This window comes from Folsomia candida, unplaced genomic scaffold, assembly GCF_002217175.1.
Source record: "Folsomia candida strain VU population unplaced genomic scaffold, ASM221717v1 Fcan01_Sc018, whole genome shotgun sequence".
NCBI lineage: Eukaryota > Metazoa > Arthropoda > Collembola > Entomobryomorpha > Isotomidae > Folsomia > Folsomia candida.
In genome coordinates, this window is record NW_019091210.1 from 112157 (window position 1) to 135720 (window position 23564).

The window sequence follows — 23564 nt, forward strand, 5'->3', positions numbered from 1 at the left end:
AGACGAATTTTTGTAGGATGGGAATACTCTTTTGGTAACAGAATGTCACCCAGTTATCAGGGAGAAATAATAACACTGAAAATTTCACCGGTAGTAGCTGGTCGTACGGGGCAGGTTGTACGTACTGTGGGGAATTCGTGTTTGATTCAAATAATTTATAGCTACGTGGAATTAAGATAACATAAAAAAAATCAGGGTAAACCTGAGTCAAATGATCTTCATCATTTAGTCTGAGATAGTATTTGGTCTGAGTTATAATCCAATATCCTAAAGATTCTTGGTGCGATTTTGTATAATTTGTCGCATTTATGGAGACCAAGAAAATGACAATTTCGCACAGCCAGCCTCTGTTTTGGAGAATATAAAGTTGTGAAGGGATATTGGTTGGTGTGGGCAACGGAATACGATCGTAGGGAAACGTTCGTTTGGTCAGAGTTAGAGGGACATTACGGGTAGTTGGCAGATCGGAAGTGGAAATATTGTTGAAGATGAGATGATACCAACAACTGGTGTGGGTTGTGAGAACAGATGACAAATTTATGTCAGCTAATGCAGCCGTAGGTTTTATAAAAATTAAATAATTCGCAGTATAATAAGAAACGAGTAAACTTGCGTCTAAATTATTTGGTTGCACCATTTTTTTGGATGTCTAAAATTGTTCCGCAAACCTCTTTTCTTAATCACTGAGCGAATTTTTGAAATAAATATAATAGTTAACTATAATATACTAAGGTAGTGGAGATGCTTTATTACACATGCAGCAGAGATGCGTTTTTGTGGGTCTGAGGGATAACTGCTCAGGAAAATAACGAACATTTGCCTATGTATATATATATATGTATGGTTGTGTCTGAGTATATGTGGACATTAATATTATTTTTATTGTCATTTTCATTTGCGTGTGATATTAATCCGGTTATTGGATTGGCTAAAATTGAGGATGCAAAAGTAATTAGCAGAATAAAATAAGAGGGAAATACTTATCTATTAAAATTGGAAACAAAACTCATTTCACTTATTGTAAAACTATATGAACTTTGTATGCACACGTAGTTCACAAAAGTGTTCTTGTATTTAATAATTTATGACATAACAAATATTTGACGCAAACAAATGATCCTCAAAAATATAATACGTCATCGAATGTTTATATGTAAGTACTTCTTTGTGAGCGAGTATGGAAAAAAATAATTCGCATTCGCAGTAGTATTCGTAGAATGATAAAATGAAAATTTCGTTCGATTTTGTACCGTAATAGGTAACAATTCACGTAATTTTTAGTAACCAAGAGTGCTTAGCAAGTCTTCCAGCCAAAATCTAAATTTATTTTCTCCTCATTCCAGCCTTCAGCCTAGAACGGAAGAATATCCAAACCTACGATTACGCTCGAAAAAGTCCGCGTCATTATCTTGGTCAGCTCCAGATGCCTGAAAAAGAAATATATTCTCGGATTAATTGTCAACACTTGTTGTTGCAGGCTTGCATTCAATATCTAAAAAAATTATATACGTACACGGTAAATAACATCGCTACAAGATTTTATTAAACAGGCATGACACTGGTATTTCAACTGTGCTGATGTATAATAAATTTTAATTAATGATAACAACTTAAACCTACAGATCCTTGAAGTCCCCACCATCCGATGTACGGGTAGTAGAGCGCCTGATCAGTGTAACTCTGCGGCAGCGGGAGGGGCGTAGCGCTGACCTGACACAGCGCCGTTATCACTCCGATCATGACCAGGAACTTTATAGAAACCATTTTTTAAAGTATGTGAATATGTACTCATTGTGCAAAATAGAGTGATTTCATCTCGGTCTTTTATACAGTCTGGGAACCCATTAAAATTTTTATCTCCGGATAGCACGACCACGAACGTGCAAAATATTATTCTCATATCAATGGCGCATCAGGTTATTGAGGGATATTCCAGGCTGGAGGTTAAAGAATTCTGTTCAAGCTTATAAGTTTTCAGCATACTATTATACCAATGTTTGTATAAACGACGCTCATAAGCTATATCACACAGACCTACTTCGATTACTGTATTCCATGACGAGTCCAAGGATTCGTTGGCACACGAAGAAATTGGATCTTTTAGAAGCTAATGCTACCTCCAACAGAGTAAATCGGGTGATTGAGGAGGAAATATTGCAGTGTGACAGATCAGCATACATGGGACCGTCGAATGAGGTGGACACTTACTATGAGCTAATGAAGCGAAATTATCCCAGGAAAAAATGGTATCGCGGAGAGAAAACAATTTTTGATAGGCCGGTGGGATTTTGTACTTCAGGTTTGGCGGGAATCAGGCATGCTCCGATATTTTAAAGCGTTTCTGAGCTCAGGGATTTACAACCAGGTGTCTCATCAGGTTAGCTTGAACGTGACAATACTTCGCGAAAGGGAGGCCAAATTAAGAGGTGAGAAATTTCGCCATGCAGCCACCTCATTTCAGGTGGTCAGACTAGGTGACAGTATTCAAACCATTTTCATTCTACTCGCCACCTCTCTAGCGGCATGTTTCTGTTTGGTCATCGAGTATACGAAATTCAATAGGGCTAATATCGCGAATAGTGTTAGCCTAATGTGGACGCGATTTATTAAAATTGTGCAGAAATGCAGGCGCCTCAAGAAAATGCGGTGTGGAATTAATGTACGGCGCAATAATCGAGAAATGGGTAATTATCTTACCTCGAAAAAGCAACAGATAATGGAATAAACCATTGCAACGTTATAGAAGTTGCTCGCCCTGTGACGAAAATTTTTGCAACAATTTTGCAGAGTAAAAGGAAAATGTAGATGTATAATTTTGCTGTAATTTTACGCCAAATAAGGGGCAAAATTTACCCATATTTGGCATAATTTCGACTTTGTCGACCACCGGTCAAGATAAATAGTTCATTATTCTGCACTTTTGGTGCGTATTTCAACATCTCAATAGTATGGTGTTTATTATTAGCTCTTACTTTCATTCCACTTGTAAAAATTTAAAAGAAAAACATGAACGGGACCAAAAATTATAGCTGACTTTGTATCGATTGGGGGGCCGCAAAATGAAGGTTACCGGATTAAATTTACACCCTGTAGGTGTGGATATAATACCATACCATTTTCACTATGTGCATACATATATAGATCTGCATGTATGTACGTATGTACATAGCTACTATATCACAGACTCCAAAATGGTTATTTTTTTGTTCAAAAATATTAAGGGTTGCATCCTACCATGTATATATATATTCTTGACCAGAGTGACTTAGGGAATGCGCCTAATTTTTTTTGTGAGGTCACACCCCCAGGGGGGCGAACCACCCCCCCTGGGGGGGTAAGTTGAGACTGACCCCTGAATATTGTTAAGCAACTATCGCTGATGTTAAATACCAAATTTCAGAATTTTAGCTCGCATGGTTCGGGCGGTTCATGCATTTGAAGGTTGTAAAACAGGCGTTTTGGGGCTTTTTCGACCACACCCCCTACCCTAAGTGGGACGCATGGGGAAGTGAACTTGGTGCTGTCTGATTTACCCCCTCGAGTACTATATAATCCTACAAAGGTTCCTTGGAATCGAGCGGGATGCTCTAGATATTTCATGTCGAAATCGAATATATATAAAAAGAATATAAAAAGAATATATACGTATATACATGGTAGGATTCAACCCTTAATATTTTTGAACAAAAAAATAACCATTTTGGAGTCTGTGCTACATATGTACATACATGCGACACTGACCACAACGCAAATAGGCAGCGGCTAAGAAATTATATTTATTTTAATGCAACTAACAAACTTATGATTCACTAAGCACTAAATAATACCAATTTAGCAAAATTTCCGGGTTATACCTTCCCAGAATAACTACTTTAATTACAACATATATTAAAATAAAGCTTTCCTGTAGGCATTTGCATAAAAGTGAAAGTTGAGAACTTTCACTCGAATTGAATACACGTCTTGCGTGAATAGAGTTACTAACGTTTAATGATAGTGCAGTTCCTCATGCAAACTGTGTAACCATTTCGTTAGAGTTTTTACGACCTGAAAGCCCAGCAAATCGCTGAATTTTTCCAAAAGTTTTAATTTTTTAGTCTGTTGTTATGGGTTTCACTAAAAATACAAAGTTGCAAACGCACATAAAAAAGTATTTAGCTTCAGTCTCTCACCTCTGCCTCGCCCCGGAAACGGGGAAACAAAACAAAAATAAACAAAATAAAAATGTCTAAAACTATCCATTTCAACAAAAATCTCATTTTTCGCGACCACACCGTTAGCGGGGTGGTCCGATTGACCTAAAAAGTTGATTGGAGCTCATTCTATTGGGGTCTCATGAATTTATGTACATATGATGCCCCAAGCAGATTTCGATTATCTCGATCCATTCTCACGTATGTACATAAGCCTACACTCAAAATAAGGTAGTAATGAATCATTACCATGCGGAATCACTATGTGTCTCTACCACGTCGGTTACGATTTGTCGTAGAAGTGGTAATAATAAGTTCAGGGAAATTCAAATTTAATACATAATGGTATTCACTTCCTTAAAATTGGTAATGAATTTGAATTTCCCTGAACTTATTATTACCATTTCTACGACAAATAGTAACCGACGTGGTAGAGACACATAGTGATTCCTCATGGTAATGATTCATTACTACCTTATTTTGAGTGTACAAGTCTTTTTAAATTGCAGCGTAGTAACAGGCATTACCGTTTAGTAATGTCGTGGTAATGAAAGAATTTTTGCAAACACAAAATTAAATTCGTAAACATAAAATTTTCTCATAAGTTTTTAGGTTTATTGTATAAAAAGCTATCCATTATCATTTTATCATCCATCAAAGTAAAAGACCCAATTCAATAATAAGCTTTGATTGCACGTATGTATGTATACGATTTTGTTGAACGTATTTAACAAAAAAAATCACCTGGGTGCGTAAGCTAGTGAAACTCATTTCATATACATACTTTTCATAAATAATTTAGAAATAATTTACTTGTACTATCAATTATCTTTATCATGGCAATAATAATTGAACTCCCTTGCAAAGTTTTTTTGTCATTTGAATCTTCCCAAATTGTAAAAATTTCTTGCAGAATGCTATTTTCTCCCCACATGCAAATAAGCAAATAAGTATGTACATAGATAAGCAGCCCAATTTTTTTAAAGTTTTAGCCAAGCAATAATTCAAATAACTTGTAAACAATTAATCCTAACAAGTAATTATTCAACTTTTATATTTACTTCACACTTTGCTAGTCTATGTATTTAACTGGTTTTGTAGTTTGTTTAAATACTTGGTGAACTAGATTCAAATTGCCCAATGAATTGCACCCAAAAACAAGTAAAACCCTGTCCAACTGCCCATCCAGACAGGGGTGGCCCCGTTGGGAATTGAGGCGCGATTTCCGAGAGTATAATAGTACGCAATCAAAAGTGCGGGACTATTACACATTTCTTCCAATATTCTATCAAATCTTGCAAGGTCATCACGTGTGGGCGAGGTTGTTCGGGTAACGTTAGTTGTTTGAGGGTGGTCAGCATCCGGGGAGGGAAACGTATGTAAGCAGGATTGAGGTAAGGGAGTAGTACACCAGCATGGTTTATTAACTGATAAGGGTTTAGATGCTGTGTACGAATTCAGAGACTTGGAGGGGGTACTTGGAGGGACAGTCTGCCAGGCAGGGTTGATAAGTGGTCCGTGAAACGTGGGAATCTGAGATTGTGGAACATTTATACCGGTGGAAATTTCGGGGACGTTATCAATTGAAGACTTCATGATCACGAAGGGTTTTGGATGTTCAGATACCGCAGACAAGACGAGAAGAAATATCCATAGCACTTCTAAATTAAAAAATACACAATTAAGGTTTATGGGTTAAAGTGATTTTGCATAATTCTGGAAATTGGTAATAAAACAGTATTAAGGTTCTTACTTGTCAATCCGTGACTTGATTTCGTCAAGCACCCAGCCATTCTCAGAATCCTCGCTTGAAAATCTACATAAAACAAGCAAGGGCTTACATTTAAAAAATTCCCTTTGTTAAGTTGTAATTGTAATTTTATATGTGGACATTTTTTTAATTTTGTTTATTAACCATGTTGTAATATTGTTTTGAAAAATTTCTCTAGTATCTAATACTGCATGTGTAACTGACATTATTTCACATTATTGTAAAATACACACGTAGAAACATAAGTAACATAAACTAGTCCATAAACTTATATAAGTCAAAATTGCGAAAAAATAGATTCTCATTAATTTGTGGAAAATCCTAAATAATCAACACTCCCTAAAATAAGAGAATCTACATTAAAATTTTTTAACAATATTGACCAAGTTCGCCATTCACTTTCGTGTTGAGCTTTTGGAGTCATGTTATGATTTTACTTTGTCTAATTCTTTACTAATTAAAATATGTAAATTATAAGAAAGGAAAAAATTACTTACTACCGTTTTTTAAAACTGCAAAATAAATTTTGTATAATTTCCAAGGAAAATTTGTTCCGTTGAAGAACTTGAATAGTTGACGTCTTCCACGTAAGTACAATGCTCAACTTCTGTCCAGCCTTACAAATGGTGGCGAGATGAATCATCAATCACTGGAAAAATCTGCCTTCTAGAAAATGACGTAAATGAAGGCACGCAGGGAAGAGATGCGGTTGCTGGAGGGTTCGAATAAACATGCTCTTAACGTATGAAGGATAAGTAAAAATGTGTATAGATTTAATGCAGCTTATTATGTGAATGAGAAACCCCGAAGAGAGCGAAATAGAAGATATTGCTTTTCTGGACATATGTATATCACACAAAGACATCCATAAAAACGGGTGGAAATGTATATGTGCTAAATATATAACGCATATTAGTATTTCCAAAAACTTTCTACCACCTAATAACTTGGCAGTATGAATACGCGGAACGTATGTAGGAATCTATGATTCATGGTCATGCAAAATCGTAACAATAGGCACATTTTAAAATAATATCTCGGCTCTAGGAATTTATTTTAAAATTCGGGACAAATTTATAGTCAGTAATTTAATTCACAGAATTCATAAACAAATGCCCAGAGCGGAGACATTATTTTTAAAAACCTGCTAATTTAGACTATTTTTTTAGTCCTACACTAATAAGAAATTAATCTAACCGCTAACCATCCATGCTTTTATTGAATGTAGATATGTAAAAGCTTGCAAATTTATTTAGTTCAATTAAACTTTCCCAGTTGCTAGAGGATTTTTCGTAAAGTGAATCGTCTCTAATTCTAGTTTACTAAATTTTTACGACTACTTTCTACTTAAAATATGCAAATTATTATAAAGTAAACGAACTCACTACCTTTTCCAAAACTGCAAAATAAATATTTATCCTTCAAAAATCCAATAATTTTCAAGGAGGATTTTCTGCGTTAAAGAACTTGCAATTGAGTAGCTTTTGTCCAGCCTGAAGAATGGTGGAGAGATGAATCATCACCGGAAGAAATTTTTTCCTTCTCGAAATGAAGACATGCAAAGAAGGGATGGGTTCGACAAAATAATTAAATATACTCTTAACATGCATATGTACTTATGTTGTATGTAATAAGTAAGTATGTATTTAGAAGTTAACTGATACAGCCTTTTAAATGTGAATCCCCAAAGAGAGGAGGGAATAAGAAGATATGGATATGCTGGAGAAATATTCACGTACCTATGTATGTATGTATATACATAAAAACGGGTGAAAAATGCATACTCGTCCATAAACGTTTCTGTTGACCAATGTGCCAGCACAATCTGTGTACTTAACGTGATGGACTCGATGAATCATCGCCATTCAAAATCGACAAAATACTGTAACTGGCATTGTAAAATGATTTCAAGAAATAAATATAAATTTATTTTTAAGTACATTAAAAGAATCATTTCTCCACCCTGGGACTTTATTTTAGAAGTCTGGACGACACATTAGTAATTTGATTCATAAGTAGAATGGCGTCGAGTTTTTTAAGCCTGAGTTCCCATTTTCTGAGGGGTTCGTAAACCTGAGATCTCCTCCTTTGTACATTTCGTTCGTTGTAATATTTAGTTGCAACTGGGTATACCCAGGAATTCTTTAACACGTCTTTAACTAGAAATGTGAAATGTGGATTAACGTATGTATTTAGATAGTTTGTCGTATGTATGCGTCATATTTTTGCAATCTTATCTTTCGCACATTTTTGTCCAGGGGGGAAGCACTTTTACGCAAGACAATCATCCCTTGCATTTATGCTAAATTGTGACTGAGGTAATAAATTTGTTACGAAGCTATCAACATCGTCATTGTTGATATTGATATAAGAATATCCAAGTTTTATGATATGTTCCAACCAAAGATTTGTTTAAGACGTATCTACTTATGTAATTATAACTAATTAAGTGCACGCCTTGCTTTATATACTCAAGAAATTCACAAATAATTATTCCAAGTGGCAAAAGAAAATATCTGGATTGCAACTATCAACCCACAGGTATAAATGTGAGTAATCATGAACTACAGCAGCAAAATAGGGTGTAGTGCTTATCTATGTATTTGTAATAACCAATTACGCAATAAACTACGTATGTATGAGGTAATAAACTATTATTGTTTATAACAAACTATTATAAATGCATACACTGGTTTTCCTTTCATACCAAAATTTACCCACTGTGATATAACAAAACATATTCCCCATTGGATTAACCTTGTCCTATAAATTATCATGTTTTGTCCTTTGAAATCTTGGGGATTTTGAATCTGTCATCAGATTAGCATCAACCTCTTCTGCCATTGCATGCAGTAAATTTTGCACCGAAATGATGACACATCTATACAAACATTTCCTACGTTCACCAACTGACGGAAACTCCGGAAAATGATGCGGAAGGAATTTCCATGACGAAAAAGTCATATAAACTTAACCTTATCAATTGGGGAAATTGATTTCACTTATAAAATAAACTGGTATCATACATATGTATACAAGGACGACTACTCGACATCTTCTCGAATATTAAACGTTGCCTTATGAAATTATCAGGTTTTGCACTCTCACATCTTGGGAAATTCAGAATCTGTAAATTGATTAGCATCAATCTCATCAGCTATTGCACGTAGTGATTTAAAATATTGCACCATAATAATAAGACCTCCGCCCCTCATAAAACAAAGCAATATACTGATTCATATACTACCTTAACCCAATGGCTTACGGAAACTCGGGAAATGATGGAGTTTATAAACTTATATAATTCAGGAAATTCCTTAATCATCATTTGATAAAATTATAATTTTATCAAATGGGAAAATTCTATTTACTTAACGAATAGGGTAGTCGCATATAAAAAGACAACAAGTCGACATTTGGATAAGCACTTTCTCGAGTATTACAATGCTTACCTCATCACCATGAAGCTCATCATCATCCTCGCTACATACAACCATCTCCCCGACACCAACCTTCAAACCGCCGTAAAGAATGGTGAGACATCTGCCATTCTCGAACTGCCACAAATTATGCATGTATTCATTTGTGGAAGTTCGAGAATGACGAGTGTTTCGACAAATGGTGGGCGGGGGAATTCAACTCATGGACCTTAGGATTAGTCATACAGTTTGGACTTAAATACTCCGGGGTATTTAGGACATGTACACGGGTAAAGGTTTTAATAATAGGAAAATTTTATACAACTATCATCACATAAATATCTGACATATGTATGTACATATCTTTTCCCTGTTCAAGGTTTCACACCTGCGATCGAGAACCAAGAAATTCAGCCAAGACGATAATCCAGCCAAGTTGCATATTGTAGAAGGTCGGGACGAAAAGCCAGGAAATGTTTGCCACTGTTTGTAGCAGTGAAAATTACATTCCGCCGACTCTGCCATATATCTTTATATGTCAAATACAAAAGGTATCCAGAGATGGGTTGCACGAATTACTTCTAACTTAATTATGCGATGGTTTTTGGTTGGACAGATTTCTAACGTTTTTATGTATGTGAAAGCCTATGTCTAAAATTATAGGGTACCCTATTTGGCTTCCGGTTTTGTGCACTCATAAATCATTTGTGCACACTAAGGTAGGGGCAAATTAGAAGATGTCTCCTTTTTTCATTTTTTAAACTTCGTTATTATAAAATAACACCAAAAAAATGTATTTTTATTTTGGTACATTTTGACTCAAAAACACCTTTGCCCACCAAAAATTACGTAGATTTTTATCTATTTGGGGACACATTAAAATCAAATGAAATTGTCAATTTATCATTTTACGAACACGAGTCATTTGAATGTTAGGAACAAATTAATACTTGCTCATTTGATTTGTAAATTCGGTTGGCTAACTTTTTTCATACTCGCTCACAAATGTATACAAACATTCAGTTACATATTATATTTGTGAACATTATTTTTTTGCGTTGCAAATAAATTATTAAACAAAAGTGAAACCGGAGATTTTTTTATTGTGCGCAATCCAAACGTGTATCAGAATTTCAATTTGCTCGCTAAATGTGCATAGTTAGTCTATTATTGTAAAATTTCAACTCGGGGTCGGAAAGTTTTGAAGCTTTAAGCTTCGAAGTAAAATCGTGTAGATTTAAATAATTTGGCAACACGCAAGTGTCAACCCAGATAACAATTCGCTCTGAATTCTCTTATGTTTCGATATTACATTCGCTTTGATATCGATATCGAATTCGCCTCGAATTTCCAACTTTCGAGATAAATTCGAGGAGATATCGAAGGGAAATGTCCGCCGATTCGACAGGGAATCGATGGAGAATCGTATATCGATTTCGCCGGTAAGTCTTCGCGATTTCGTCTTGAATTCGATGAACATGTAAGAGTTTATAACGATTTCTAAACGAATTCAATGCGACTTCTCCACGAATTTAATGCGACTTCTATACGAATTCACTGCGAATTAAGTAATAAATCGATACGATTTCTCCTATATTTCGAGTTAATCCAGCTTATAGTTTATTTTATTTATTCTAAATATTATGTAATATACATAACTGTTTCTATTAAAATAGACATAAGTTGAATAATCAGATGACCCTGGTAGTGAAAGTGGCCGCGATGTTAAGTCACTTCCTATTGAAAATATACTAATGTTATTCCCAAAATCTTTTGCAACAGTTATTATCGATAGTATATATTTGTACCTCATACGCTTCCCAACTCTATCTGCGACTTTCTTAAGAGATTTTTGTATTTCTTCGTCAACTGTGCCCTCGTCTGTATGATTTGGAGTCCTAGGGTGAGCTGCTACCGCATCTGAGATTAACATATTTTTAAAATCTTTTAGAGTGTTGCATAAGATTGCATTATGAGGAATTTTAAATTCAAGGGATCAATTTTGGATACTATGTCTAATATCAAAAGTATCAATTTCACCTTCACTTTCTGAGCTAGTAGTTTCAGCTGAACTTACTTCCGACTTCAATTTCTTCCAGATCTTCCTCGAACACTTGTTCTGAATAAATGTTTTCCCTTTCGGCCTGGACTAGGTCACTATTTAAATTTTCCTCGAAAATTTCACTTGGTGTTTTTACAAGTCTTCTTTTGTAGCGAGCACTCAACTGAAAAAGTCGTCTCCTTCCCATGAGGATAGATTTGAATGTGGCAGCTAAAATTACTTAAAAATACAATAACAGCGTGAAAGAGAGAAATCACAGTAAATTCTCTAAGAATTATTTACGAATTCGAGATTCAAGGCGAACAGTTTATAGTCTCCTATTCCTGTAAGAAGAATCCCTATCGAAATCGGGGAGAATTCCTCACTACAATAACAGCGAATTCCTTTAAGAATTCATAGTGAAGTCGTTTCGAATTCGATAGAAGAATTCTCTGAGAATTCGAGTCTAATTCATTACGAATTCTGAAATGAGCGTAATATCGAATTTAGATACGAATAATTACCGAATTCGATGCGAATTCGATACGAGAATAATAACGAAATCTGAGAGAATTCGAGTTCTCTGTTTTAACGCGACATTCTCTGCGAATTCTCTAAGCGAATTCATAGCGACCTGTTATCTGGGAAGCATATCAATTTTGTACCGAAATATGCGTGCACAAATGCTTCATGCATATACACTTTACAGTATCTTCAGGAGCAGTATTTTCATCCTAAAAAATGTAGTAGAAACTCATGACCCATTAAACGCCCTGTTAGATACTGGGCACTGATCTGTATAAAACTTATATACCATTTCTAAATATTTGTAACCCCTTTCAAAATATACTTTTCATTATATTCGCATACGTAAACTCTTATTTGTCATTCATCTATTAAAGAACCTTCATGTTCAAATTCAGCTTTACTGCCCTTTCATCAAATAGGTTCCTTCAATAAATTATTCAAGTCTACTAGGCGCGAACACTATTTTCAATCCTACTGATATCGCACGTTAAGCTTTTAGCAGAGCTAAATTCGGTGGAAAGTTCCAGCTAATTTTTCGATATGGTTTTGGTTAAACGCCATGCTATTATGCTAATTAGAATATGTACATACATGCCTGGGTATATTGTACTAGCCTAAAATATTTTCAGGGGACTGTCCACCCGGCCTGTAAATAAACGCAAGTGACATATCTGCTACACATACATAAACATATACATTGCTTAGTACTTACCTATGTATGTACATACGTTGTTCCATAGCATTTACTTGGCACGGAGTCAAAAACGATACCGCAGACGATATTTATATCTTACAAATTTCTCCTTTCGATGCCATATCAAATGGTCAGGCCTTATCGGTAGTGATACGCTTATTCAACTTGTCTGAGAATTTTGTATTAACACTCTTTCCAAAATGGTACTAAACAAGTAACGGCCGGAATATATAGTCAACTTCGCTGGCACTGTAATAACGCACATTACATATAAATATGTGTAAACACGTAGTATTGTTGTGGTGGTAGTGAAAAATAACCACTCAGTAACAAACAATGCCAATCCGTTAGGAAGTTATTACCAAATCCATAGTGTTACTTTAGGAGATTTTTAACTGTGTAGCCACCCTGTTACTTTCATCGAACTTATTTCAGCCGCCTATACAGGACCAGTTTTTTCATCTTAGCATTTTAATTTCTTGAGCAATTTATGTACATGGGTTTTACTAAATGCCGTGTTATGCATAATAACTTTTGCATTTATTCTCGATACATTTTGATGTTTGTAATTGAATCCTCCTAATAATTGTAGAACCGCGAACAATGACCAAATCAAATCATCCCCGCTTGACGTTACTGGTGTTGTCGTACACTATACATTTTGTCGAACCAAAGATAGCATTACCGAATATAAATTTGGCATCTGTTCTATCACCCCACCCACCTTGCCGACATCACCTCGTCTTCAACAATATCTCCACGTCAGACTTACCAACCACCCGTCAAGTTCCAGTAACACTGACAAAACGAACCTTTCCAGACAATTCTTTTGCTCGGCTGAGCCTAAGCCGACGAACCAATATCTCCTCACAACTCAATATCCTTCAAAATCCAGGCTGGATTTGCGAAATCGTTATCTTATTTGTCACCATAAATTCACCAAAGTATACAAAATCCCACGAAAAATCGTTAGGATATTGGATTATTACTCAAAGCAGATACTATCTCAGACTAGAAAACCAGTTGCGTAAGGTTTATCCCGATGCTTTTTATTTTATCCTAATTTTGAATAACCCCAAAATATTGGAGTCACACAGATCCAGTTTGTACACACATCCCACCCAGATTGACCTGCTACTTCCTGTGAAATTTGCAGTGCTACTATTCCTCCCAGAAAACAGGGTGGCATCCTGTTATCAGAAAAGTTTTATTCCAAACCTACAAAATTTTGATTGCACTATCAAAGCTTGAAAAACAGATGCAATTTTATTCACCCCGCTAAACTACCCGTCAATATTGGAGCAAAATTGGATCGGTCGTTGTAAAGAGGATCCAATCTCAAAAATCCTATTTGATACGGCATTGAATAAACTGAATGCCACCCGACATTGTCTTATTGTTAATTGTTATGCGAGGTTCTCCGAACCCTGCTTCTACCCGACGTATTCCTACGAGCACACAAGCAAACGCATTTTTCGCGGGTTACTGGATGGCAGCCAACTTGTCGTCACAAGTTTTCTCAGCTTCTCATTTTTTTCTTGCTCCATGTTCCCGAGAGGGGTTTCATTTTCCATATATGTTGCGCCTTACGATCCAATCGTGTGGATCGTCACAGTTATCCTGCTACTATTGTCAACTTCTTCCCTTTCGTTAGGGTTTTTCTTTTTAAAAAAAGAATCTTATGTGCTCAAAGTATTCTTATATTTTTTCGGTGTCCTCATCGACGAGGTGAGCAACCTGCCGAAAAAATTGGAAAATTTCCTACCCTTCCGATTCTTAAGTATTCCCTGGCTCCTCGTCGGCATGTTACTAAGCACGTGTTACCGGAGTATTTTCATAACCAATCTAAACTCACCCCTACCCGGGGAACCGGGTGATACGTATGAACAAATTTTTTGTCAAGAGAAACAAGAAACAATAGTAAATTCAAAAATGGTCTTCAATAAATGTCATGAACTGCATTTTATGAACGCGTTAGACAACATGACTACAATTCGCCAGGTTGCGCAGAGTTTAGGGGGATTCTGCTACACAATTTTCTCGGAATACGTATGGACCTCGAGAAAGGCGGGTAATTTAGGAAATTACAAATTTACCGATTACTATTACAACAATATTTGCCATGATGTCGCTCATTCCCTATATCCACTGTATCCACCACATTTACTTCGATTACTGTATTACATGATGAGTCCAAGGATTCGCTGGTTTCCTGATAAATTAAGCCTCTCAGACAAGTACGTAAACGCCAAAGGAGTAAATCGCTTGATTGAGGAGGAAATACTGGAGTGCGAGAGATCAGCATATATGGCACCATCGGATGAGAGGGACACCTACTACGAGTATTTGAAGAGAAATTATCCAACAAAAAAATGGTACCGTGGAAAGGAACCAATTTTTGAAAGGCCGGTCGGATTTGTCGTTCAGGTTTGGAGGGAATCACGCATGCTGCAATCAGGGTTCGGAAAATCCCGGGGTTTTTCTACAAAAACCCAACCCCTCGGGTTTTTCCGGGGTTTTTGGGGTTTTTGTGGGTTTTTGGGTTTTTGTGGGTTTTTGTGGGTTTTTCTAGAATTCTGGGCGATTAGCCGATATTTACATACGTGAACAAACAAAACAAACGAAATTATATTTATTTATTTATTTTTCGTATTTAGTTAATACTTTAACAGAAATTTGTGACAAGAAAAAAATTAATTATGACTTCCGTGAAGCACGTGAAATACATGAACAAAATTTCATTCCACATTAGATCGCTTGGCTAGGCGCTCTGAGTTAAGAGATCGGTAAATCATACATAGCTTACTAGCCTTATCTATCCCAATTCTACTTCTAGTATCAGTCATGATCGACCCCATTGTTGAGAAGCATCGCTCCATGGCGCTGGTTGATGCAGGAAGTAGCATTAGTTTTCTAGCGAGTGATGCAAATCCGGTGGGCAATTTGTTACCCATCAAAGTTCCCATTAAATCCCACCACTGAGAACTTGAAAGACCCAAATCACCTCGAAGAGTTTCTTTCTTCATTAACCCAGGATCGTAAAATGTGTCGTCATTTACTTCCAGCTTTAGTTGAGCACCAAGGAAGAGCGGATTTATGCTGGCAAGCCAGACTTGACCTTGCTCGCGGAACTTGGCAGGTAACCGTTGTCCTGGGATTAACGTTTTTAGACATGTATTTACATACAAATTATAATTTTAAATGATGAATAATACCTCGATAATATGGGTCTAATAAATAGGCCGCACACACTACAGGGGTCAGGGCCAATTCCATTCTCTCCTCAAATTTGCACCGAGCTATTTCGTCAAGTCCACATGTTTCCGAAATTTTAATCCATTGGTGAACAGCGTAACTTACTGTCGATCGTTCATTTTGAAGCTAAAAAAATTGAGAATAAATAAGAGTGAAAACATTGTTGTGACAAAGTAACAAGGCAAGTAACTAACTTTGGAGATTGCATGAACAATAGGTTCCATGTTCTTCATTGTTGACTCACTCACGGATTGTTGTTGATTTGTAAAAATTTAAATCAGTCAGATTCTCGATGATTATGGGACCGGCGTTGCATTTTTCATCTTTCAAAATGTCCAAATATTTTGAGTGGTTGGCTGTAAAATTCTTCAAGCAGTCGTATTGCGTGTTCCATCTTGTTCCTACTGGAAGAACAGGTTGCAAACCGTGATATTTCTTTAAGGACTCTCGGATATTGCTTATCTCGAAAAAAGTGCTGCACATTTTTAACAGTTTTCATCATAGCATCAGGAACAACTTCTTTTCCCACGAGATTTAGGTAATGAGTATTGCATCCATAAGTCCAAAGATCCGGTCGTTTTTGTGAAATTAATTTTCGCATTAATATCATGGTGGAGCAGTTATCCGTGCCTACCGCCCCGATTTGACACCCGAATTTATCCTCGGCATCTTCAAGAGCTTCCATCGCAAGCGTTGCACAATATGCAGCGTCCTTTGTATCTGTAGTGGTGGCGACAGCGTTGACAATTATCGAACCATTCGCTTCAATACTGAGGCAGTGAGAAATAACTGGAGACTGCTGTATTGCGCTCCATCCGTCCTGCATCAATGTTGCGAATTTAGTCTCGGCAGATTTCCTCGCGTCTTCGCAAATTTCTTCATAAATTTTATTAAGCAGCGATCCACCAATTGTCTTTGCTGATGGTGGTTTATAGCTTGGTCTTAATCTTTGCATAAGCTTCACAAATTCTGGATTATCAGCTGTGGAAAAGGGAAGATTGCATCCAAAAATAAATTTTGCTACTTGACTGTCAATCTTTTGATGTTCATTCGCTATTTTCTTAAACATAGTCGGGAGTTTTTGCTGAAATTCCACAGATTTGCTTCCTGTCGCTTCGATTACGGATACATCATTATCATTTACTGAAGGTTTTGCATTTTTTTAATTTTGTTTCGGCAATTGTTGTTCCTGAATTCCACATGTTTGCAAATGCTTCTTCAGCCTCTCCACTTTGGCCCACTTAAAGAAGTCGCCACATTTGTTACAGGTTGCGCTTTTGCTATTACTGTCCTTTTTTATACTAAATTGCATGCATATGTCGTCATCCTTCTTTCGTCCTCCTCCATTGTTTCCATTTTTTGTTGCCTTAACATTACAAAACAAAACGAGTGAGTCCAGAGAAAGTTAATAGTAGTAAATAAAAATAATCAAACAAGAATTGAGCGTACGGATATTTTCGGTTGCTTAATTTGATTGGGCGAATTTTGGTTGTCCACGTCAGATTCATTCGGTTCCAGGTCCACCATATATTCTAAATCTACTGATATGCCTGGCACTGAATCAGAAACGTTATTGTCTGTATTCGAAGTAATGGACGATAAGTCACACAAATCTGTTAAAAAATAAGAGCATCAAAGAATGTTCAGCATGCATAATTTGCATCGTATGTAATTATACCTTCTGGTCTTGTTTCTAAAATGGTTTCTAAAATATATCCTTCAGTTCCATGTGAATTGATATCTAAAAATTAGGAATTTTTAAATAATCATGACGATATATAAAATATTATATTTATACCTGAATTTACTAAAGACAAAACAATAGGTTCGTCTGTCACTTTGCTGCGAGAATCAGTATTATTTTCATCGGGGCTGGAGTCTGAGTATTAAAATATTAGCTAAATTTCTTTAAAAATGTTTTAAATGTGGCCACATACCATTAAACAGTTCGTCCAAGATTTGAGAATTTGTTAACTTATCATTACAACGTGTGTTTACTTTTCGCTTCCTGCCCATTTTCGAAAACGTAATCTAGTGCAAAATTTACAGGAACAAGTTGGAAATATAGAAAATACGACTTCAGTTAATTCTTCCCATTGTGAGTTGCATTCAGTGTGGAGACATTCGTTAACAAAGCCGCATAAACAAGTGCAGTATTTAGTCTCACGTGAGTTTACAGAAAAACCCCGGAAAAACCCACAAAAACCCACAAAAACCCGCAAAAACCCCATTAAGCATTGGGGTTTTTCCGGAGATTTGATACCCCAAAAACCCACAAAAACCCCAAAAACCCCAACCCACAAAAACCCGGGGTAGTGTACCCTGGCTGCAATATCTAAAATTATTTTTGAGTTCAGGAATTTACAACCAAGTGTCTCGTCAGTTTAGTCTGAACGCAACGATTCTTGCTGAAAGGCAAGCCAAATTGGAAAGGCACGAAAAATTTCGCTCTGCAGCCACTTCATTTCAGGTGGTCAGGCTGGGCGACAATATTCAAACCGTTTTCATTCTACTGGTCACGTGTCTAGCAGCCTGTTTTTGCCTGGCGGTCATCGAGTATACGAAATACAATAGGGCAAATATCGCGAAGAAGGCTAGGTTAATGTATGAACGATTTGTTAAAATTGTGCAGAAATGCAGGCGCCACAAGGAAATTCGGGGTAGAATTAATGTACGACGTAGTAATCGAGGAATGGGTGATAATGTTAACACAAAATAGATTAATCGATAGTGGAATAAGGTCATCAAGAAGACCTGATAATTTGAATTTGGAGACAGCCACCTTACAACTTATTTCGCTCGACAGTTTAGAGCTTTCGAGATTATGCACCACAATTATGACATAGGGAAACTCACATGGAGGCAAACTTGCATAGTACATTGGTTAAGGTGCCATTATATGCGGGGTTTTGTTGTCTTAACTTTCCGTTCTTTAATATATTCAAATGGTGATCTTGAAACCCATTCATCTCCGTGTGTTTTTAACAATATGAAGATTTTAATGCACATCAAAATTATCGATTTTTAGGTTTACAAAATCACGAGTGAAGAATTTTGATTTTTTTTCATGAGAAAAAATATATAAAATAGATGGAAAATAATAGGTAAAAACTAAATAATTTCTCATTGAACACAAGAATCAAAATTCTACACTCGTAACTTTGTAAGCTTAAAAATTATCGATTTTTAGGTTCATCTTCATACATATTTCTAAAAACACACGGAGACGCATAGGTTTCAAAATCGCATACAAAGTTGAGACACAACAATTTAAGTTCAAAACCCTGCATCCAATGGACCGTTAACTTGCCATCATTGTATTTCCTTGTCTGCATGATTGAGAAAATTATTTAAATACTTTTCTTACATTTCTTACATTCCACTCTTAGATTTTGTTGGTTCTAACGCTTAGTTATAGTTGGATACGTATATTCTGTAATTTATTTTAGCACATCTTTAATTAGAAATGTGAAATGTTCTTTATGCATTATATATATTTTGCAACCACAGCTAATTTTTGTCCCGGAGGCAGGGGGGGCTATTTTACAGTCACACATCCCTTACATTAATGTTAAATTGTGCTTAAACTAGAGTTATGTACATAACTCTAGTTTAATGCGTTGTTACCTATGAAATTGATTTATTCAATGCATATGTGCATATTTAGGTACTGTATGTGCAAATTTGTGTATCGTATGGGAATTGTTTGCCGGCCTTCATCTCCACGTTATGATCTGCCTTGTTGAGATGATCGAAGTTTTATCTTGCTGAATTATCCAGGCATACTACGTATATCTATATGGTTGTCTTCTTTAATACAGACACACAATCATTTACGTACATACATACATGGACACTTGTGCATACACAGCTCAACAGCGTACATATTTAGGTATGTTACTGTGCTAAATTGAATCCTTTGTAGGTAAATATGTACTTTGCTACATAATAAATACTGTATCTTGTTTCATCACATCAGTCATCTACATACATATGTACAAAAAACATTCACTTTGTATGTATGTAGATAGTTTGTGAAGGAGTGAGAGTATGTATAAGTACGTAATGTAAGGTGCTGATTTAAATATACGGGACACATTAGATCGTAAAAAAATATAAAACTGTATACTAAATATTTTATACGCATATTTGCAATACACAATAAAAACTCTAAAAGTCAAACATTACAAGTATTTGCTTCATGTCAAGTTTTTGTTACTATTTGGACAGCTTTAACAAGTGATAAAATCTACAAATGCACGAAACCTTTGCTACAATAATAATTTCATATCTACAAGTAATTTCTGAACTAAATACTTTTCTGTGTCATAATATTTAACACATGTATGGTTTCCAATTTATTTGATATATTTGTTTCAACCTAAACCTCAGCTGGGCGTCAAGGCCAAGCAAATTGAGAGTGGAAATTAATAACGCAATGGGAATGAAGTTGAACAAAGTGGCGACAAGTGAGGTGTACTTTAATAAAATTGGTCATGCTTTGAAATATTCACAAAACTTGGATATACAAATTACTATACATATATGTACAAAAAACTAAGTAGAAAATCTATAGTGAATTAGCATGTACATACATACTAGATGTGCAATTTTTTTGCATATTTGCATATGATTAACTAAAATTTATGAATAAATACTTGTAACTTGTGGATTTGAAACCCATACTTTGAATCGTGCAAAATGTAATTACAATAATTTAAATTAATTATTTTACTTGTTTAAGTACAAAATTAAACTTTCTTCAAATTAAATGAAATAATAATTTACTTAATCAAAATGAGGAAGTCAAAACGAAAAACGGTTCCTATTTCGCGTGGAAAACCTAAAACATTTGCTCAGGATAAGTGGCCAAAATTGGTTAAACGACCCATAAAAAATAATTTGGTAATTTAATTAATATCAAATTACGTATGCAAGTGAGTTTCAAAAACTGAAATGTATTGCACATAATTTTAGGAATGCCACGTATGCGGGGAAAAAGCACGATCTCATAATTTTGGAGGGATTTCTTGCAACTGTTGTCGGACCTTTTTCCGCTACTATATCTTAACCAATTTAAAAGATAACTTGTGCACAAAGAGTCTGAAGAAGAACTGCAAATATAAAGGAAAATGTAAAATTGACAAATTTTCAAGAAAGAAGTGCAAAACGTGTCGATTCCTGAAATGCATAAAAATTGGAATGGACCCCGCTTGGGTCATGGCGGAATATGAAAAGACGTTAAAACCTGGTTCCACAGAAGGTATCAAGTTGAGTGATGCAGATTCTGAGAAAATTGCAAATATATCAAAATTTTATAAAACTGCGTGCGAACTAATTCCTTACACTTTGCTTACCCGAGAAGTTGATGAAGTTTTGACGATTTCGAAAATTCATTTAATCATGATTGGCACATTGTCGACAGGAATAAGAAGGTTTATAGTAATAATCTTAATTAACAAAATTTGACTAAAAATAATTATTATTTTATGGCTGCTCACAGGTTCGTTTGTTTTGCAAGGATGTTGCCCGAATTTGCAAAACTTAGTTTGCATGATCAAACAAATTTATTAAAGCGATCTGTAATGGAAATGGTCCTTCTCAGAGATTTGATGGCGTATGATATTGAGAACCGATTTTTCGGAGGAGAACAATTTGTCGAAAAGTGTCCAGTCATCACTGTAAGTGACGTTAAGTTAAGAACTCCTACTTGTAAAAGTACAGTAACTACATATGTACGAGGGATGTTCAATATCAAAGTGACACCTGACAACGATACCGTTTTTGAAGAACACAAATAATTTGTGATAACTATTTTGAGCGAAATCAATTGTATTTTTGCGATCTCTAAAATTTTTCCATGAAGATGATACAAATGTGTATCGAAAGTTTGGATTAAATCTATCTGCGTTATTAAAACAATCACATCGTCCAATAACTTTAATACAAGTTTTTATCATTAGAAGAGATCCCCGTTGGGGATATTTATGAACGACCCCTCAATTTAATATTCCACGACTCTTCTTTTTAAGTGTATCTAACTTTAGTAAATACACCATTTTTTAAAAATAAACATGTTAAAAAATAAATTTTCTTATGTTTAGGAGGACGAATTTATATCCGTGTTTCCAGACTATATCACGGCACCCTATATCACCTTGTACAAGAGAATTCGAAGCATTGCCCCCGACGAGGACAGCCTTATGTTGCTCCTCCCTCTCGCATTGTTCTCCGACTCGGGTGGAAATGAGAGCTGCACAGATTTTGACGATAGACAAGCTATTAATTCGGCACAAGAGCTTTATGCCGGATTACTGGAAAAGTATTTAAAATCGACGCAGGGAAACGAGAATGGAAGATTACTATTTCCGAGGGTGAGTTACATAAATAAAAGAGATATATTTCCAGTGTTGAAAAATTTTACAAGATTTTTGACACACCAAATGTAATTTTAGTCTGATAAAACTTGTACTCCACGTAAAGTAATGAAGGTTTAATTTTTGTAAAATGAGGAATCGTTATAACGCGAATTTTATAAATGCGCAATTTTCATAATTAGTGGAAATATTTATCAAGAATTTAATAGTGTCATTAGCAATTTGTTATGCATAAGCAGTTAAATTTTCTAGTTTAAGTGAGAATATGAAAATACATTACACAAGATTATTTTCTCGTAGAACTCAAGAATTTTTACCTAATAATAAAAGATTATATAGACTTTGATTTAATTTTGACTTAATTTACACAGATGCTATCCCAACTCGCTGAAATGACGGAAATCAGCCTCCTCCACCAGGGTGTCCCGCTCAACATGACCGACGACCAAGTCGATAAAATGCACCAACATTTGCACAAACTTAAAAAGAAAAGTTCACAAAATGAGAATAATGCGAGTCGTGAATATTTTAAGGATCCTTTAACCCCCATAAATCAACTCGCAGCGCAAAAGGAATGTTGCAAAAAACATGTAAATTCACTTGAAAAACCACAGGTAGCGAAATCAAAATCAGAAGTACCGACAGCATCGCAAAAAGGCACGCAGCCTTCTTTAATTCACACTTTCGCCAATGTAACGGGTGAATTTGGAATTAAACAAGATTATTTTGAGTCAGGGCCTCATGTCGGCATCGAAAAAGCTTTTATGCGTCGAATGCCAGAACTTTTGGCGTGTCCGTGGGATTCCTTGGTCAATGACGTGGAAAAGTTAACACTTTCATAGGTTTGAGCGTGAAAGAGAAAGCAAAGCCTTCCGAAGTATTAGAGATGTGCACCTGTAATTATGGGTGTACATAGATAGTTGTGAAAATTTTGTCAGATTTATGTACGTCTAGTGTACTAAATATTTAAATATATACCTAATATTCTACGCGGTTAGCTACCTAACATACATATGTATACGTATATATATTTATGTTTACAAATACATACATTTGTCGACCTGCTATGCGAGAAATAAATGCATCTATCCATACAAAAAATATTTATGTATGTACTCATTTAAAATTCATAACAGTGTTTTTTGCACGTTTAGAAGTGTCAATGGAAAATGAGGTATGCACAAGCCAAAAAATATTTTCTGCTAATCTATCAGCCAAATGTATTTGTTCCCAACTTCAATTCTTAATATTCAGTTCTGCCAATCATTTGCAATCGTTAGAATCTA

At 35.5% G+C, this 23564-nt stretch overlaps 2 protein-coding genes and 2 long non-coding RNA genes across 6 annotated transcripts; 1 reads left to right on the forward strand and 3 right to left on the reverse strand.

The window, feature by feature from the left end:
* Nucleotides 1–839: 839 nt before the first annotated feature.
* LOC118438013 lies at nucleotides 840–1779 on the reverse strand. The gene is made up of 2 exons (XR_004836566.1): nucleotides 1621–1779; nucleotides 840–1427 (listed from the first exon to the last, which is right to left on the reverse strand). It is a non-coding gene; the product is annotated as an uncharacterized LOC118438013 (long non-coding RNA).
* A 3007-nt stretch (nucleotides 1780–4786) lies between these two features.
* On the reverse strand, nucleotides 4787–7474 carry LOC110857376. Of its 3 annotated transcripts, XR_004836503.1 has the most exons (4): nucleotides 7353–7474; nucleotides 6462–6676; nucleotides 5947–6009; nucleotides 4787–5854 (listed from the first exon to the last, which is right to left on the reverse strand). XR_004836503.1 is itself a non-coding variant. In XM_035857546.1 (3 exons), exons 2-3 carry the CDS (start codon nucleotides 5984–5986, stop codon nucleotides 5322–5324), a joined length of 573 nt encoding a protein of 190 aa, XP_035713439.1. In that variant the 5' UTR covers nucleotides 5987–6009; nucleotides 7353–7474; the 3' UTR covers nucleotides 4787–5321. The 3 variants fall into 3 exon arrangements, 2 of the variants coding, with proteins under 2 accessions (XP_035713439.1, XP_035713438.1); XM_035857546.1 differs by lacking the exon at nucleotides 6462–6676; XM_035857545.1 differs by lacking the exon at nucleotides 7353–7474 and having other exon boundaries at nucleotides 6462–6775.
* Nucleotides 7475–10983: 3509 nt separating this feature from the next.
* On the reverse strand, nucleotides 10984–12622 carry LOC118438026. The gene is made up of 3 exons (XR_004836571.1): nucleotides 11424–12622; nucleotides 11192–11303; nucleotides 10984–11120 (listed from the first exon to the last, which is right to left on the reverse strand). It is a non-coding gene; the product is annotated as an uncharacterized LOC118438026 (long non-coding RNA).
* A 7223-nt stretch (nucleotides 12623–19845) lies between these two features.
* LOC110857249 (nuclear receptor subfamily 1 group I member 3) lies at nucleotides 19846–23379 on the forward strand. The gene is made up of 5 exons (XM_022105865.2): nucleotides 19846–20806; nucleotides 20879–21336; nucleotides 21405–21582; nucleotides 22006–22275; nucleotides 22650–23379. The coding sequence occupies exons 1-5, from the start codon at nucleotides 20699–20701 to the stop codon at nucleotides 23118–23120; spliced, it is 1485 nt and encodes a 494-aa protein (XP_021961557.2). The 5' UTR covers nucleotides 19846–20698; the 3' UTR covers nucleotides 23121–23379.
* The last annotated feature ends 185 nt before the right edge of the window (nucleotides 23380–23564 follow it).

Excerpts from the sequence above, each read along its gene's own strand:
- LOC110857376 (XM_035857546.1), bottom strand. The coding sequence starts at position 5,986 with ATGGCTGGGTGCTTGACGAAATCAAGTCACGGATTGACAA. Across the intron at positions 5,855-5,946 it reads ATCAAGTCACGGATTGACAA|AAGTGCTATGGATATTTCTT; the intron begins GTAAGAACCTTA and ends TTTTTAATTTAG.
- LOC110857249 (XM_022105865.2), top strand. The coding sequence starts at position 20,699 with ATGAGGAAGTCAAAACGAAAAACGGTTCCTATTTCGCGTGGAAAACCT. Across the intron at positions 20,807-20,878 it reads GACCCATAAAAAATAATTTG|GAATGCCACGTATGCGGGGA; the intron begins GTAATTTAATTA and ends ACATAATTTTAG. Across the intron at positions 22,276-22,649 it reads GAAGATTACTATTTCCGAGG|ATGCTATCCCAACTCGCTGA; the intron begins GTGAGTTACATA and ends TAATTTACACAG.